At 50.9% G+C, this 13,975-nt stretch overlaps 5 protein-coding genes across 5 annotated transcripts; 3 read left to right on the top strand and 2 right to left on the bottom strand.

The window, feature by feature from the left end:
* Positions 1-1,101: 1,101 nt before the first annotated feature.
* EV420DRAFT_1637966 (uncharacterized protein) lies at positions 1,102-2,256 on the bottom strand (the record flags this gene model as incomplete). The annotated part of the gene is made up of 1 exon (XM_060476777.1): positions 1,102-2,256. One exon carries the CDS (start codon positions 2,254-2,256, stop codon positions 1,102-1,104), a length of 1,155 nt encoding a protein of 384 aa, XP_060335522.1.
* Positions 2,257-2,724: 468 nt separating this feature from the next.
* Positions 2,725-4,160, top strand: EV420DRAFT_1040208 (uncharacterized protein). Its single transcript, XM_060465486.1, has 4 exons — positions 2,725-3,416; positions 3,469-3,544; positions 3,604-3,727; positions 3,780-4,160. The coding sequence occupies exons 1-4, from the start codon at positions 3,136-3,138 to the stop codon at positions 3,830-3,832; spliced, it is 534 nt and encodes a 177-aa protein (XP_060335521.1). The 5' UTR covers positions 2,725-3,135; the 3' UTR covers positions 3,833-4,160.
* Positions 4,161-7,965: 3,805 nt separating this feature from the next.
* On the top strand, positions 7,966-10,314 carry EV420DRAFT_1263439 (uncharacterized protein; the record flags this gene model as incomplete). The annotated part of the gene is made up of 7 exons (XM_060467171.1): positions 7,966-8,037; positions 8,097-8,138; positions 8,194-8,332; positions 8,386-8,951; positions 9,010-9,956; positions 10,013-10,031; positions 10,084-10,314. 7 exons carry the CDS (start codon positions 7,966-7,968, stop codon positions 10,312-10,314), a joined length of 2,016 nt encoding a protein of 671 aa, XP_060335520.1.
* Positions 10,315-11,797: 1,483 nt separating this feature from the next.
* Positions 11,798-12,315, bottom strand: EV420DRAFT_1637963 (uncharacterized protein; the record flags this gene model as incomplete). Its single annotated transcript, XM_060476776.1, has 3 exons — positions 11,798-11,914; positions 11,966-12,027; positions 12,078-12,315. The coding sequence occupies 3 exons, from the start codon at positions 12,313-12,315 to the stop codon at positions 11,798-11,800; spliced, it is 417 nt and encodes a 138-aa protein (XP_060335519.1).
* Positions 12,316-12,644: 329 nt separating this feature from the next.
* Positions 12,645-13,968, top strand: EV420DRAFT_1637962 (uncharacterized protein; the record flags this gene model as incomplete). Its single annotated transcript, XM_060476775.1, has 6 exons — positions 12,645-12,707; positions 12,761-12,898; positions 12,954-12,974; positions 13,026-13,181; positions 13,237-13,785; positions 13,834-13,968. 6 exons carry the CDS (start codon positions 12,645-12,647, stop codon positions 13,966-13,968), a joined length of 1,062 nt encoding a protein of 353 aa, XP_060335518.1.
* Between the last annotated feature and the right edge of the window lie 7 nt (positions 13,969-13,975).

The raw sequence follows: 13,975 nt of genomic DNA, 5'->3' as shown, positions 1-13,975 counted from the left end.
GATCAAGACCACCATACACCGGAAAAGCGAACCTTGACTGAGAGCCCAGGTAAAATGGATATCCACGCATCTTTCTAGAATTAGAACGAGAAACGGCTGGATTTATTTGCTGGGTTCAATTATGTAGGACCAAGATTACTTGGCCGGCGTGGCTGCCTGTTAAGCAGACGGGAAGGTAGACAAGCAATGCTCGGCGCAAGTAATTGGCTCATCTTGAACACGCGACTCCTTCCGGTAGAACGTGGTTAGATTAGGAATAGACTCGAGGTGGAATTGCACTCGAAAGCGTGGTCCAACGTTTTGGCACAAAGCCGCTAGACTGGATATCCCACTCAGCTTGTGTAGACGGAAGGGTCGGTACGTGGAAGGAAATAATTTCCGCGGGTAGGTGGAAGGCGATCCTTTCAGCACAAGACGCGGCCCCTCTTTGGACTAAGCGGTGCTTTTTCCATTCCTCGAACTCAAATGTGTAATGGCCCTTGGACGTAAACTTGACGGGAGTCCGTCAATTACGCGTGGGTCTAGTCAAAATGATTTACTGGATGTGTCGTGTGAGAGGAGAGACATTGACTGGCTATTCTGTAAAGCAGACCGGATATTCCACTTGGCTTGTGTGGGATAGAGGACGGGGGATGTCAAGGACAATGGACTAGGCGCGGCCCGTCTTTGGATCAAGTGGTGCTTTTCCCATTCCCCTCGGATTCACATGTGTAATGGACTCTAGTAGTGCCCTTGGACGTAAAACCCGACGGGGAGTCCCACCAATTACGCGAGGTTCTAGCCAAGATGGTGTGTCCTGACGTTGAGTTGTAGCATGGCGAAGGAGAGAAGATCGACGAGGACATTGGCTGGTTTTTATACGCGACTGCACACTCAGAATTCAGTCGGAGCGCAGGCAAACTCAAAGTGAGAGGTCATATTGTGTATGCATGATTTAGAGTGAGAGTGCATTGAAGATACGTGTAGGAAACTGTCGTGAGACCGAAATTAAATGGACGGTCTGTGCAAGAAAAGTCTAAGGGTACAATAAACTATAAAATGAAGCGTCGTCCAGCATACTTGAGAGAGCGTCAACGGATCTAAATATTTAAAAAAAGTTGGCTACTTGGAGCCACTGGCACCGGCACCCCCCCAACTATCATACGCAGGAGGGATCTCACTGGGGCCCGCGTCCTGATGCTGGACGACACCGGTTGGGCCATTAGCGAGATAAGCGGACCTCTCGTCAGGGTTGACAACACCGAGTTGATTCTGGCGGGCCTCCCGCTCCTTGGCAGACATGCCCCCCGCACCACCCCCAAGCCCACTCGACGAAGACCCAGGCGGTGGGGACCTCGGCGGGATACTCATCGCATATGGGTTAAAAATAGCCGCAGGATACCCAGAAGACTCGCCCGAGTACTGGGACATCGGAGGAGGAGAAGCCGGAGAGCCGGAGTAATAATTCGCATAGGACTGGCCGGAGCTTCCGTGGCTATTGGTGCTGGCGGATATGGGAAAGGGCGATACGACGCCTGCACCAATATCCGCGCCGCCCAAACGGCCGCCCATGCCGTCGTTGTCGCGCTCGTCGTCGAGGTTGAGGCCGACGTCTGGGGGACGGGCGACGATGCGGTCTGGGTCAAAGTTGCCGTCGAAATGGGCAGAGAGGCGGTTTGAGCGGTTGCGTTTGTAGAGGAACCAGATGAGGGCGGTGAGGAGGGCGACACCGGCTATTCCGCCGATGGTTCCGCCGACGATGGCACCTGTGTGGGAGGAGGAGGAGCCTGAAGAGGTGGTAGTGGTGGAAGCAGCACCGGCAGAGGAGGAAGCTGCGAGGACGGTGGATGTGGAAGTGAGCTGTTGGCCATTTGACTGGGTTATGACGATGGTGGTAGCTACAAGGGAGGTTTGGTGCACAGTTGTTTGGGTGTCTGGAGTACTACTGGAGGTTGCGATGGGCGTGGGAGTGGTGGTCTGAGATGGAAGGACCGAGGTCACCGAGGATGAGCTGGTTGTTGTCACCACTGCACTACTGCTCAATGTCGACGTCGGCAATGTCGACGAGGTCGATGTCGTGTCTGTTGTCACAGGCAGGCTGGTCGATGGGCTGGTCGACGTGGGCTGAGTGGTGGCCGACGGTGTTGTCGTCAGAGAAGGGGTGGTGTCCGCAGCCGTCGAGGTAGACTGCGCCTCTGTTGTCGTTGGAGTGGACGTTGACGAAGCATCTGTCAAAGACGGGGTGGACGATGCAGAGGGCGGGGACGACAGCGACATGCACGGTTGGCAGTGGTCGAGGTGCGAAAAGATTTCAAACCCGAGGCTGAGGGGGGTGGAGTATTATTACATAACCGCGATAAGACCACATCGTCGAAGCGAGCGATAACGTCCAATAATCCTTCTTGCTAGCACGTCTTCACAGTACGCAGAATCGAGAACGTTCAATTCCCTGTTTCCTTGGTAACTTTCTATGGCGCCTCACGCGATCGACATCAAGCCGTAATGCCACGAGCGAACAAGCGCCTACCGCAATCCACATTTTATTTTTAACAGTGGGCCCTTGCGAATCGCTGTAGGTATGTATTCGTTGAAAAACACATAATGGCCAGTCGACTCCAAGTGCATACATTGATTGCTTCGAGAATTGCAACCGTGATCTTTCTTCAGTGGCAAGTCGTATCGTGCCCGTATGTCCTGTCTCTGCCACCGGCAAATATCACCCAAAGAATCACTTCAACCTGCCCTTCAACTAACGCTTTTCAATCCTCTGCGTCCCCCACACCAAACCTAAAAATTCAAACTCCATTGCTGCATCGTGTCTTAATCTAACCAGGGCGTGTTGATCTCTACTCATTCGAATCTCCGTACTCGTGGACCTAGACAAAGAATCCAATTCTACATGTCCCGTTGCCCAAACAAACCCTGGTCTATCTCACTAGTCCTTGGGTTTATCCACCACACGTATTCCGTCACACCACCCGAACCAGTTCATCGATGCCACGAGGTAGGGGGGGAGGCGCTCCCACTCCAACCACGCACCTCAATTTCGTCTCTTTTGGGTTTAGCCTCTTTGAAATTCCCAATGCTCTTCTAGTACCTGCTGGTACTTATTTAACTTCAGAGGAGGAAGGCTAGATCCTCCTCACACCCCAAGCAATGTCACCAACGAAATACGGCCTCCCCTTCTTCCTCGAAGACAAGAGCGGCAAGCTCTCCGGATCCGAGTTCATCGACATCCACGAAAGGATGCGATTCAGCTACCGTTGCACCGCGCGGGACGCTACGCATACCGCGTATATGATCTTCAACCCCAATGCTTCCCGCCGCGCTATCGTCGCTTTGGACTTCGGACCACGGAACGCGCTGGGGACTATCAGCTTGGGTGGGGTGAGCATTCCGATGAACAAGTATCTTGTCAGGGTGCCTGGTCGCGCGAGGTGAGCATATACTAATAGTGTGGGGGAGGAGGAGACTGATGTAGGTTTGGAGGGCACGCAAGTTCGTAGCATCGGATTCGCAAGAGTACATCTGGAGCTGGAGGACAAAGGATAACCAAGAATGGACCGTTCGTGCTTCTCTCCCCCTTCCCTCTTTGATTAATCACTAATTACTCCCTCCCTTCAGTGTACGAACGCAAAAGGATACCTTGTCGCGTACTACAGCCTCAAAGTCCCCGGTGAACCGCCCTACCACGGCTCCTCCGGGTGTTCGTTGACCGTCGACGAGGCCTACGGGCATCTAGCTGCTGGTAAGTCAATGGTTGAACTCTGGCTTCAAGGTTGTTTTTTCTCCTTTCACAGAATGCCTAGCGTCATTGATGATCATGCGGCATATCGCTGAATTTAACCTCTAATGAATCTGATTGCCTCGAGTACTAGCATGTGGTGTATTTTTATCGTATATGTGGTTTCTACTTCTTCTTTTACTGTACTCGTATTACTACTACTAGTTGGATCGGACTTTGTTATCGTTTGTAATGTTCTAATAGGCAAGGTATTAATATTTACTCGTAAGGGGATCGCGGGGAAGAAGGTTTGAACGATATTGACGGCTTCATTCAAAAGCAAAGGGTTCAGTCAGGTGAGAACACAGAGGAAAGAAAAGTGCGGCTGTCTAGATGTCAACAAGTCGACGTACTCCTGGTAAGCCGGGCAAAAAAGCAGCGAAATTTGTGCATAATGTATGCCATTTTGACCCAGCCTTCTGAACACAACAAAATGAGTCTGAATTGGGATATCATTTAAATAGTGGTAAGCCCAAAGCCGACGTGTTTTTGCTGTGGTCAAAAGATTACATTCTCTATTCCCATCGTCTCCATTGCGGCGCGATTGGTGCACAATTGCCGGGGGAAATTCGCATTGGTTCGTCAAGTACCTGCCTGTAGTGCTCGTGCTTCGAGAATCAAGCTGCCAGGTGGAAACCCTCACTTCTCCTTGACAACGTTTCACCACAATATAAGTACGCGTTAGGTTCAATTGAAAGCTGGCTGACTGGTAGGGTCCCTGACTTCACCGATGAATATAATACTTCAGTGGGTGCGGCTGCAGATGTTTGAATGCGTACGGGAGCAAAAAAAACCGTGGATTACATACGCTCCCAACAAAAAAAGATAACTTAATCAGAGTCGGGAGCAAAGAACCAGAAACGCGGGTCTGGCTGGCAGGCAGAGTAACCAACGCGAGCCGCATCAATCTTGAATTGATGGGAGTGTAAGGCGCCAAACAAGCAACCCTTCATTGGCGCCTTCTTGTCGGAGATACCTTTTCCGGTCGTGTAACCTCGAGGATTTTGCCAGACTAGAATTCGATAAGCGAGTTCCGAATCAGTCGGAGTTCAGAGGTACACGCAAGCAGTGCTGACTCGCTCTGGGACATTCACCCCCTCCATCCCCTCAAAGCGTGTGTTTACCTCTCCAGCATCCCCCAAGACTCCCCGCGCGCGCGCCAAGTCGGGTATGCCTCGGCCCTCCTCACTCTCGATCCCAGGCGCCAAGCTCAAGGGACTTGCGGAGTGTAGAAGAACCCGTGGGTGTCGTGTCGACGGTTTTGGGGGTGCAGAGGTGTCGTGAAGTCATTCAAGCCTCTGGGTTATGGGGTAGCCTCGGTTGATCTTGCGTCCAATCTGTGAATCATCGAGTCATGTAAGCGGACCGATAATTGCCAGTGTACGTATCCACCCGGCCAATTCTGATTGAGATTGCCCGCCTCATTCCGCGCGTCTGATGCGAACACGAAGGAAGAGTGCGCACTGGGTTACGAAATAGCCTCGGGTGATTCTGCGTGCTCTCGCCAATCTGTGAATCATCGAGTCGTGTACGTATCCATCTGGCGGTGTCTGATTAAGAATCAGATTGCCCGCCTCATTTCGCACGTCTGATGCGAAGGAGAGTGAGTGCGCACCAGGAACTTGGTATATACCAAGATGCCTCCCACCCAAATTTCGATCAGATCCATGGCATGGCATTTCGCCGAACTCGCTTGGAAATAGTAAATCTCCAGGCCCCGGTGTCGCGTATCGTATGCACGAAGATCTTGGTGGACTGGCGGGCTCCTAAAGGCGGTCATAAAGAGCGAATACCTGTAGAAGGCCCCGGTGTCGCGTATCATGGTGCACGGGACCGACTGCGTTTGGAAGAACCTCGAGCTCCTAAGGGCGGTCATAGAGAGCGAATACCTGTCATGGCCTGTTGAGTCCGTGGTGGCAAGATGGAAGGTGTAAAGCTTTGTCTGATTCATCTGCCAGGAGTCTACGCCACGGGACTAGAGATGCAGTTCATGGAAGTGATTGTCGTTTGCAAGAAGGAGAAGGAGAAGGGGTTGTTATTTTCCCACGTTGCTAGGCCTCACTTATTGGGCTTCACGGCTCTTTCGGACTACGATGATAAGCCCTAGCCGTTCAATAGATGAAGACCTTCAGACTGCCTCTATTTCAAGTTCATTTGCAACTGCCTTGCTTTCGAATGAATTTGCTTGCACAAATGCAGCCCCTCCCATCATTCGAGTCCACCATCATCTCCGAGTCCGCCATTATTACGCAACTGGCAAACTCTTCCTCAGCCTTTACCTTTTTCGAAATCTGGACATGCCTCTCTGCCGACATTTCCATTGCAATGCCATCTTACTTTCTGAAACAGTTATTCTTGCTAAACCTTTCACGCGTGGCAGTTCGGGTTTCCTGCGTCTCCCCTAACGTATTCTTACCCAAGCGTCAAACAGAAGAAGCGGCGGCGTGTGGTTTTGTTCAACTCGAGTCTATGATGATGATGATGATGATACCAACAGCCAAGGCGGCCCCGCTGCGGCCCGCTCTCGATGGAAAATTTAACCAGGAGTCAGGTCCTTGATGCTCTCTCCTGGAATCTTCGGGAGACCCACGAGATTTGTCCGACGTTCTCCTCAGTTACTTCGGAAATTGCGACTACGGCGCCGAGAGTCGCAGACTCTGTTTGCTCCCCCCTCCCTAGGGCGGGTACCTCCTACTGTTTCGGGTGGTCATCATACCTCACCGGACCCTCGACGTCAGTCGCTGAAAATACTCCTCCGTTAATTGATTTATTGACCCGTTTTCATGGTCTGGAGTCCCCGGTAGGCGATTTTATTGACGGCGATCCTCGATCCCGAAGTTGTGCGCAGCCACTTCATCTCATCAGTGAGAGACAGGTGTCGTTAGGATTGATCCTTCTAGCCCTTGCTCTGCGCTCTATTCTGTTTCGGTGTCATTGAAGCTGATCGACTCCCCCCAACGAAAGTGCTCTCGGGTGCCTTTGAAGTAACAATCGACTGGGCGGATTTACCTACTTGTTACTGCTCTGCGGCATCTATCTGTACCTGTGAACTGTTCCGTTCCGGTTTTCAGAATCAATTACACTTCTGAGTAGTCTCGCCTTGCCAGACAGACAGACGCGTTTGTTCATCAAGTCACTGTCATGCTTACGGCTGTATATTGCACTCAGGCTAGAAGCCTTAGCTTGATCCTCCTTCTCCGGCGTCGTAATTTCTATGACCTGATTCTCGCCCGTCATCACGTACGGATGATATGGACGACTGTCGTGGCAGGGGGCGAATCAATGCCCCTTGACCCTTACCTCCATGCTTCCCAAATCACCGTGCCCCTAGAAAATGATCCTTTCGCCCTTGCTGGGAGCGTCCTCAAATAGTTCAGCATGCTGGTAAGTACCTTGTATATGTAATGGCTTTTCAAATCCCGATAGGATAAGCGCAAAGTTCGATCTTCCCGCTTCATTTTGTGTATATAGGCCGGATGGTGCATCTGCATCATTCGAAATTTTGCATGTACATATGATCCTTATGGAAGACTAGAAAAGTCGATAATACGTGTACATCTATATTCGATCTACGTCTGCCGGGCTTTCTGATTGATAAAAAGGGTGGACAGGACAGATCTTATTGGCAGAGCTAGAATGCCGGATATCAGTTACGAGCGGCTGTAGGATCGGCCGAAGCGCGCAGCGTAGTTCCCACTTTCATAACATGTGCGGCGATTTCACGTTGAACGTGTACCTCACTCAGCAGGGACCCTTTACTTCCTTACGGTCTGGGTCTAAAATACATTTTAGGTTTACTGGCGTTGCCAATGACGATAAGATCGTGCGTGCGCATTAGCTGATCGTGGTAACATATGTACGAACGTCGTAATTCACATGTATTCTTTTCAGAGCAATTTATTTACATGACAGAAGGGACGACACGGATAAACCTGGGGCATTGGATACACCATTCAGAATTAAATCCTAGATTGATGGAATATCCATGGAAAAAAACAAGCAAGTGAAAGAGATCCCGTGCAGACGGTTGGCAGCCCAAATGGGGGATGCCGAGATCTGGGAACAGATCTGGGAAATCAGCGTCTTGAAAACACACCTCTTTTCAGACGGAGATATCTCAGTACCTCCCCTACCTTTCCCTTACCTTCCCAACCATTTACTTCCTCCCGCCCTTCGAGACGGACGTAGGGCGCTGAGTCGCGATGCTACACTCTATCTACGACCTCACCACGTCTTGTCGCAAAACTACGGGTGATGTCCCTGCAAAGCTTGTGGTGCGTCGTGCTTGAAATCATGGGACTGCGAGGGGAGATTAGCTGATGGCTTGTTATAGGGTGCTTCGACCACCGTGGTGGGGTCGAAAATGTATCTCTTTGTGAGCACGAGTGGTCCTCCTTGCCTGCTGTTCAGCGCTTAATACGGAGTTATAGGGAGGCCGACAAGTTTCAGAACGCAGGATGGTGTCTGACCTATACGTATTTGACCTCGAGACGCTGGTATGGGCGAAACTACCGTCTCATCCCGAGGATGATATTCCTCGACCACGGTACTTTCACTCATCTGATTCTTGTATGTCCCCTGTCGTTTCGTGTCTGTCACTGATGGAATAATTAATTGGCTAGGGAACAACCAATTGATTATATTCGGTGGGATGAGCAACCAGCCAGACTCTCCCAACCCCGACGAGCTCTGCGTCCTCAACGACGTCCGCTTCTTCGATCTCACGACGGGCCACTGGCTCCCGTCCTCGCAGACAGTTACCCCCATCAACGATTCCCTAATCCCCCGCGCGCGATACGCGCATCTTTCTTCCGTAACAGCCGATAGGCTCTTCATAATCGGGGGCCAGGACTTTTTTAATACGTGGCTGGACGACGTGTGCGTGTATGACCTCCTTGCGAAGACTTGGGTCCAGAGACGCGATTATCCACGCCATTGTGGGACGTATCGCAGTGTTGCGGTTTCGTCCCATTTGACGGTCAGGCTTCCTCAAGAGGAAGTCAGGGCATACAATTCCACGGCCCCTGTTGCGCGGTTCCGCACGAACAGCGGGAATATGAACGCTACCCCTTCATTATCTTCCGCCAACGATGACTTCACACCACCGGAATCGCTTGTGTACCATCCGTACTCCACCACTCCCACGAAGGACCACCCATCTGACATTTATCTATACAGTAATTACAATGTGAGCCCTCCCTTACTCTTCGTCCCGGTTTTCGCTCACGGATCCCATATGGGTGTAGTTTACTGACGTGAAGCGTGAATTAGAAGTCTTTTCACCTCTTCCTGATTCGGATTTTAACATTGAAGACCGGTCCCCTGCGATGGGCGGAACGACGTTTCCTCCTGGGCTGCGGTTTCCCACAGGCGCGATTCTCGGTACGAATCTTATCATTGCGGGGACGTATCTGGCACATAGCTACCAGTCGTTTTCTATATGGGTCTTGGATCTCCTCACGATGCACTGGGCACGGATTGACCCTGGCAAGGCTGTGGAGACCGGCTCTTGGTTCCGTGGGTGCCTGTCTGCGGAGAGTAACAAGTTTTTCATCTTTGGGAACCGTGATGGCAATTTGGTCGACGATTATAATCGACGCCTGTTGAGTTGGGAACATGTTGCAGTGGTGGATCTGGAGGCCTTTGGTATTTACCAACCGCCTCCTCTTAGGATCGACCTGGAGATGCAGGAGTTGGGCTTAAGTGCCTTGGAGGAGGGCGTCATGGCCGATTTCGAAGTTGTGTGCGAGGATGGTCGAAAGATACCTTGTTCACGACGCATTTTGGAAGAACGGTGGGGATGGTTCAAGGATCAGCGACGGAAGCTGTTGGAGAGCGCGTTGACGACGATGGAGGGGCTACCGACGAGTCCGATGCATGTGTCGCAGCCCGAGCTTCCGGGTGTTGCTGAGCCGAGGGCAGATCCGAGACTGACGCCAAGAGCCCTTCATCTTTCGGAGCCGTACCCCATCACGCTGGCGTTACTGCAGTACTTCTATTCGCTGGCTTTGATCACACCTTTGCAGCAGGCTCCTGCGGTGTTGAGCCAGTTGCTAGTGCTCGCGACGAACTATCAGATCACGCATCTGGAGACACTCGTCCGGCATGCTATGCACCGAGCGCTCTCAAATTCCACAAGTGTGGGTGTGTACGAGGTTGCGACGCTATGCAATTGTAGAAGTTTGCAGATCCGGTAAGAGTTCTTATCTTTCGATCTCGTCAAAGATGTTAAATTTTTATGTTCATTAGCGCGTTAAAGACAGTTATGGTAAGTCTTTGATTCGCCAATCGAAGTCACTTTTCTAACATGTGCTCTACAGTCCTACACGCAGAAGCGGCCCAAGTCCAAATCTGACAAAGAGCACGGCGGAGGCGGACGACCTCCCGGTCCCGATGGGAGATCGCACGACGGACCATCCAATGGTGGCGGCCATGGTCCTGATAGGTATGCTAGACCTCGTGGGACGTCTGACGCAAAATGGAGAACTGCCCCGAGTCTTGACCCTGGTCCTAGTAGTAATAATTATAGCTCGAGTAAGCGCTTCATATAATGCAGTTTTTGAGTGATTTTGTGATGTGTTCTTTTTCTATTCCAGGACCAGATGTTTCGCGGCTACACCGATCACCACCGCTTTCCGACAGTGATGACGTCGATTCATCATCTCCCTCGGAAGATCATCTCGGCACGCTTCCATTATCTACGAAGCAACGAGCGCGGCATGATCGTACAGTGAGCGTCGTGTCGATGGGTACAGACAAGGATTTGAGGGATACGGTAGATCTTTTGATGCCTACTTTGTCGGATCCTCCGAATCGGCCGACGCATAACAGAGCAACCAGCGACGATGCTAGTGATTCTGTCCTTGAGACACCACATTTACCGATGCAGCTGCATCATCCCCAGGAAGCTGATCCGAGTGAAGAAGAGGAAGACGATCTGTTCTTCTCCCGCCGCCCTCAGCGAAGCTGCGCACCGACATCGTCTGACTCGGAGTATGAGGTGGTCTCACCGAGCGAACAGGTGGATAGGATGTACTTGCCGCCTACGTCCGGCGGGTTCTACACACCGTATCACTTACCCAACGGGCGACCCCGGCCGATTTATACGGGTACCATGAGCGATTATAGCAGCGATACGCCATCATTGACGTCGCGAAGTTCGAGCCTGAGCTCGTCATCGAGGCACTTGTCACCCCGCACGCCAAGTTTGACAGAGTTCCCAGCCCATTCGTTACCGCTCATCGAGGAGCGCCAAATGGAGGACAACGATTCGATGATGTCTTCGCGGGTTCAACGCGCCTCGGATTCGTACGCCAGCGAGAGAAGCAGCGAGCAAACGACGAGATCATGGCCGAAGCAGAAGTCCAATGTTGAGTGGTTGCAGAGGACCCAGAGTGTGGATTCGAATATTGGGACGATATTGCCCATACCGGAGTTGCCGCCGTCGACGAGGAAGGGGCTTGGGAGGTTGTTGGGGAAGAAGGAAGGGAAGGATCCTGTGAAGGAGTACGATGCGAAGGTTAGTGCCGGGAATAAAGCTGCCAAGGCGGAGGAGAAGAAGCGTAAGGCAGAAGAGAAGAAATTGAGGACCGAGAGACTGGCAGCCGAATTGAAGGCAAGGACGCAGCAAAGGAAGCAAGCGGCTCTGGAGAATGCTTCTCTGAATTCGGCGGAGAGGAAAGCAAAAGGACCGGCAAGCATGTTTGGAGGTATGTCAGCGGATCTGGTGATGTAGAGGTTGGATTATCTATGAGGTTGGGCGGTCGAGGATTTCTTATTCATTTTTATCATTGGTGGTGGTGGTGTTTTTGGCTTCCTACGCTTTGGTTTTATTATAATTACTGCATATTTGTTAACCCGTTTTCCGTCGTTTGTACCTTGCTTGTACCATGATATCCCACTGTCGTTGATATGTCTAGCTCTTTGTTGTACTGATCATGTATTTACTGTACTTCTGCTTCTCGCAGAAGGGTGTTGTTTGAAAACCATGGGAATATACATTTTCCTCGTAGAATGAACAACAAACAGACTTGATCATGATGATGGTGGTGGCTTTGAGAAGGGCGAATTTTCAGCAGACTTGATTAGCTTTTGTTCTTCGGGAGTTAGCGTGAAAAAGGACTCTTTCTGTTTCAGGAGCCATCGGCGGGGCTGTGAGGAGGTATCAGCTCGTAGTATCGGGATACACAACAGGGAACGTACTGGCTGGAACACATGTTCTCGATCGCCAAAATCATAGATGAAGATAGCGTAGAGGGCTATAGCTACAGTCTCGATGAGCATTGAGCAATGTAAAGACTGGGATCCATCGTACCAGGGACGACAAGGTAAGTGAGGAGCTTGGTCCCAGTGTAGACCCACGGTGGGCGGAAATCCGCCAATTCAAGCTCGTAAAGCATATCTTTTTCTGTTTTATCTTTGTAGGAATTCGGCTTCGTTGGATCAGAATCAGACTGTTTGTTGTATCGTACACGGCTGGAACATATTGTCCGCCGCTGAAGGGTACGAGACGCCGACAACAGAGCGACAGACTGTTTGTACATCGCGAGCATGTTGGAAAAGATGATGGATTTTGTCGGAGTTGGAATATTTCCAAACGCGTCTGTGGCGTCGCCACAACATCGCCACCACCAGAATTCTTTGGAAATTTGGTGATTTGTTAGGGTTTCTTTTCCCTCACTAGGTCACCTGGGACTTTTGACTTGATTTCACTCAAAGAGTGTTTGAATGCACATGTCTTCGAGTTCTTACTTCTGATTCAATTTGAATTTGAATGCCGTATTTACCCGTGTTTGTACTCTGCATGGACGGTCACGTCAGCACAATGACAGCTGTTGCAGCTTGAACTTGGACCTCCAACAAGTGATATCCTTTCCCCCACATGGCATCCGTTGCCGTTATCGCAGACTCGATATCAGCACTATCAAAGTCTATAAACCAAGTCGTACGCTTTCAAGCAGTCTTCTCTTTGATATCTCACGATGAACATTCTTCTAGTTCTCAGAAGCCGAAAAATCAACTAGCGATAAACTAGAACGCGCCCAGAACGTTGCCCAAGATGCAAGGAACGAACGGGACGATGCATTGAAGGCTCTTCATGCAGCGGAACTTGAGACACAGGAGTGGAAACAAAAAGTCAGGTCATTGCAATCTTCGGCGTACCATCGCTTACCTCTTACCTTCTTTGTAGGTCAAGCAGGCAGAAATGACTGTAAGTCGGTCAGGATTTTACTGGAAGTGGCCTGATTTTTTCTTTGTGCAGATCACTTATCAAAATGAGACGGTCAGCCAACTACGACGCGAGGCCGCACAGTGGAAGGATCAGTCGCGAAACTGGCAAGAACATTTTCTTCGTGTCGAACAGGAGCGGTGTACTTTGTCCTCACGGCTTGATGAGCTAGTATCAGAACGACTTTTGGTATGAGAATTCTTGAATGTATGTTAACGACTATTCATCAGAGCCACCTCAACAGCCTGCTCCAGTGGCACCTTTAACGCCCATCTCTCGGTATGCCGACCATTCAGGATCGCCCGTCGAGCAAACAAGTTCTGCTTCAGTGAAGAACATCACCTTGTTGCCACTCAGTCCTCCCGAAGGTGACCCTCCGACTCCTCGAAATGCGACTACGAAAGCACGAAAACCGCCCTCGACACACGCGAAACCTACCATAAAGTCAAAGCCCCCGATTACCGTCTTGAAGACATCCACGACTCCAAATCCATTCACAGAACCATCAACATCCAAACGAACTGGTGCACGCACTCCCGTAAGGACGGAAACTCAGCAGCCCCGTTCGAAAGTAATAAGACGAGTGAGGGCCGTCTTTCATGTCAAGCAGGAAGATGACTCAGGTGAGGATGACCAGGAGGAGGAAGACGACGAGTTGTCCGAACAAGAAGACGCGTCTTACCGACCTCCCCGACGTCCCTCCTTGCGAGCTGTGAAGGATGATGACAGCGATCTCTTTGGTGGAGATGAGGAAGACGATGAGGAGGAAGATGAACTGATGATTGGACCTGATGTAAGCTGTCATTTACTTTTTGCTTCATAGACTTATAAATTGTATCAGGACAATGACGATCTAGACAAACTGCCATCCCACAAGCGGCCACCTCCAACACCCGCCCCACCTGCGTCTCCTCCTAAAAAACGTAGGATTTCGACTGCAACCGCTCGACCGAAGGCGACGGGAAAGAAGTCATGAAACGGGT

Source organism: Desarmillaria tabescens, assembly GCF_030435595.1.
Source record: "Desarmillaria tabescens strain CCBAS 213 chromosome Unknown EV420scaffold_6, whole genome shotgun sequence".
NCBI classification, from domain to species: Eukaryota; Fungi; Basidiomycota; class Agaricomycetes; order Agaricales; family Physalacriaceae; genus Desarmillaria; species Desarmillaria tabescens.
This window is presented reverse-complemented; position numbering and strand designations above follow the sequence as displayed.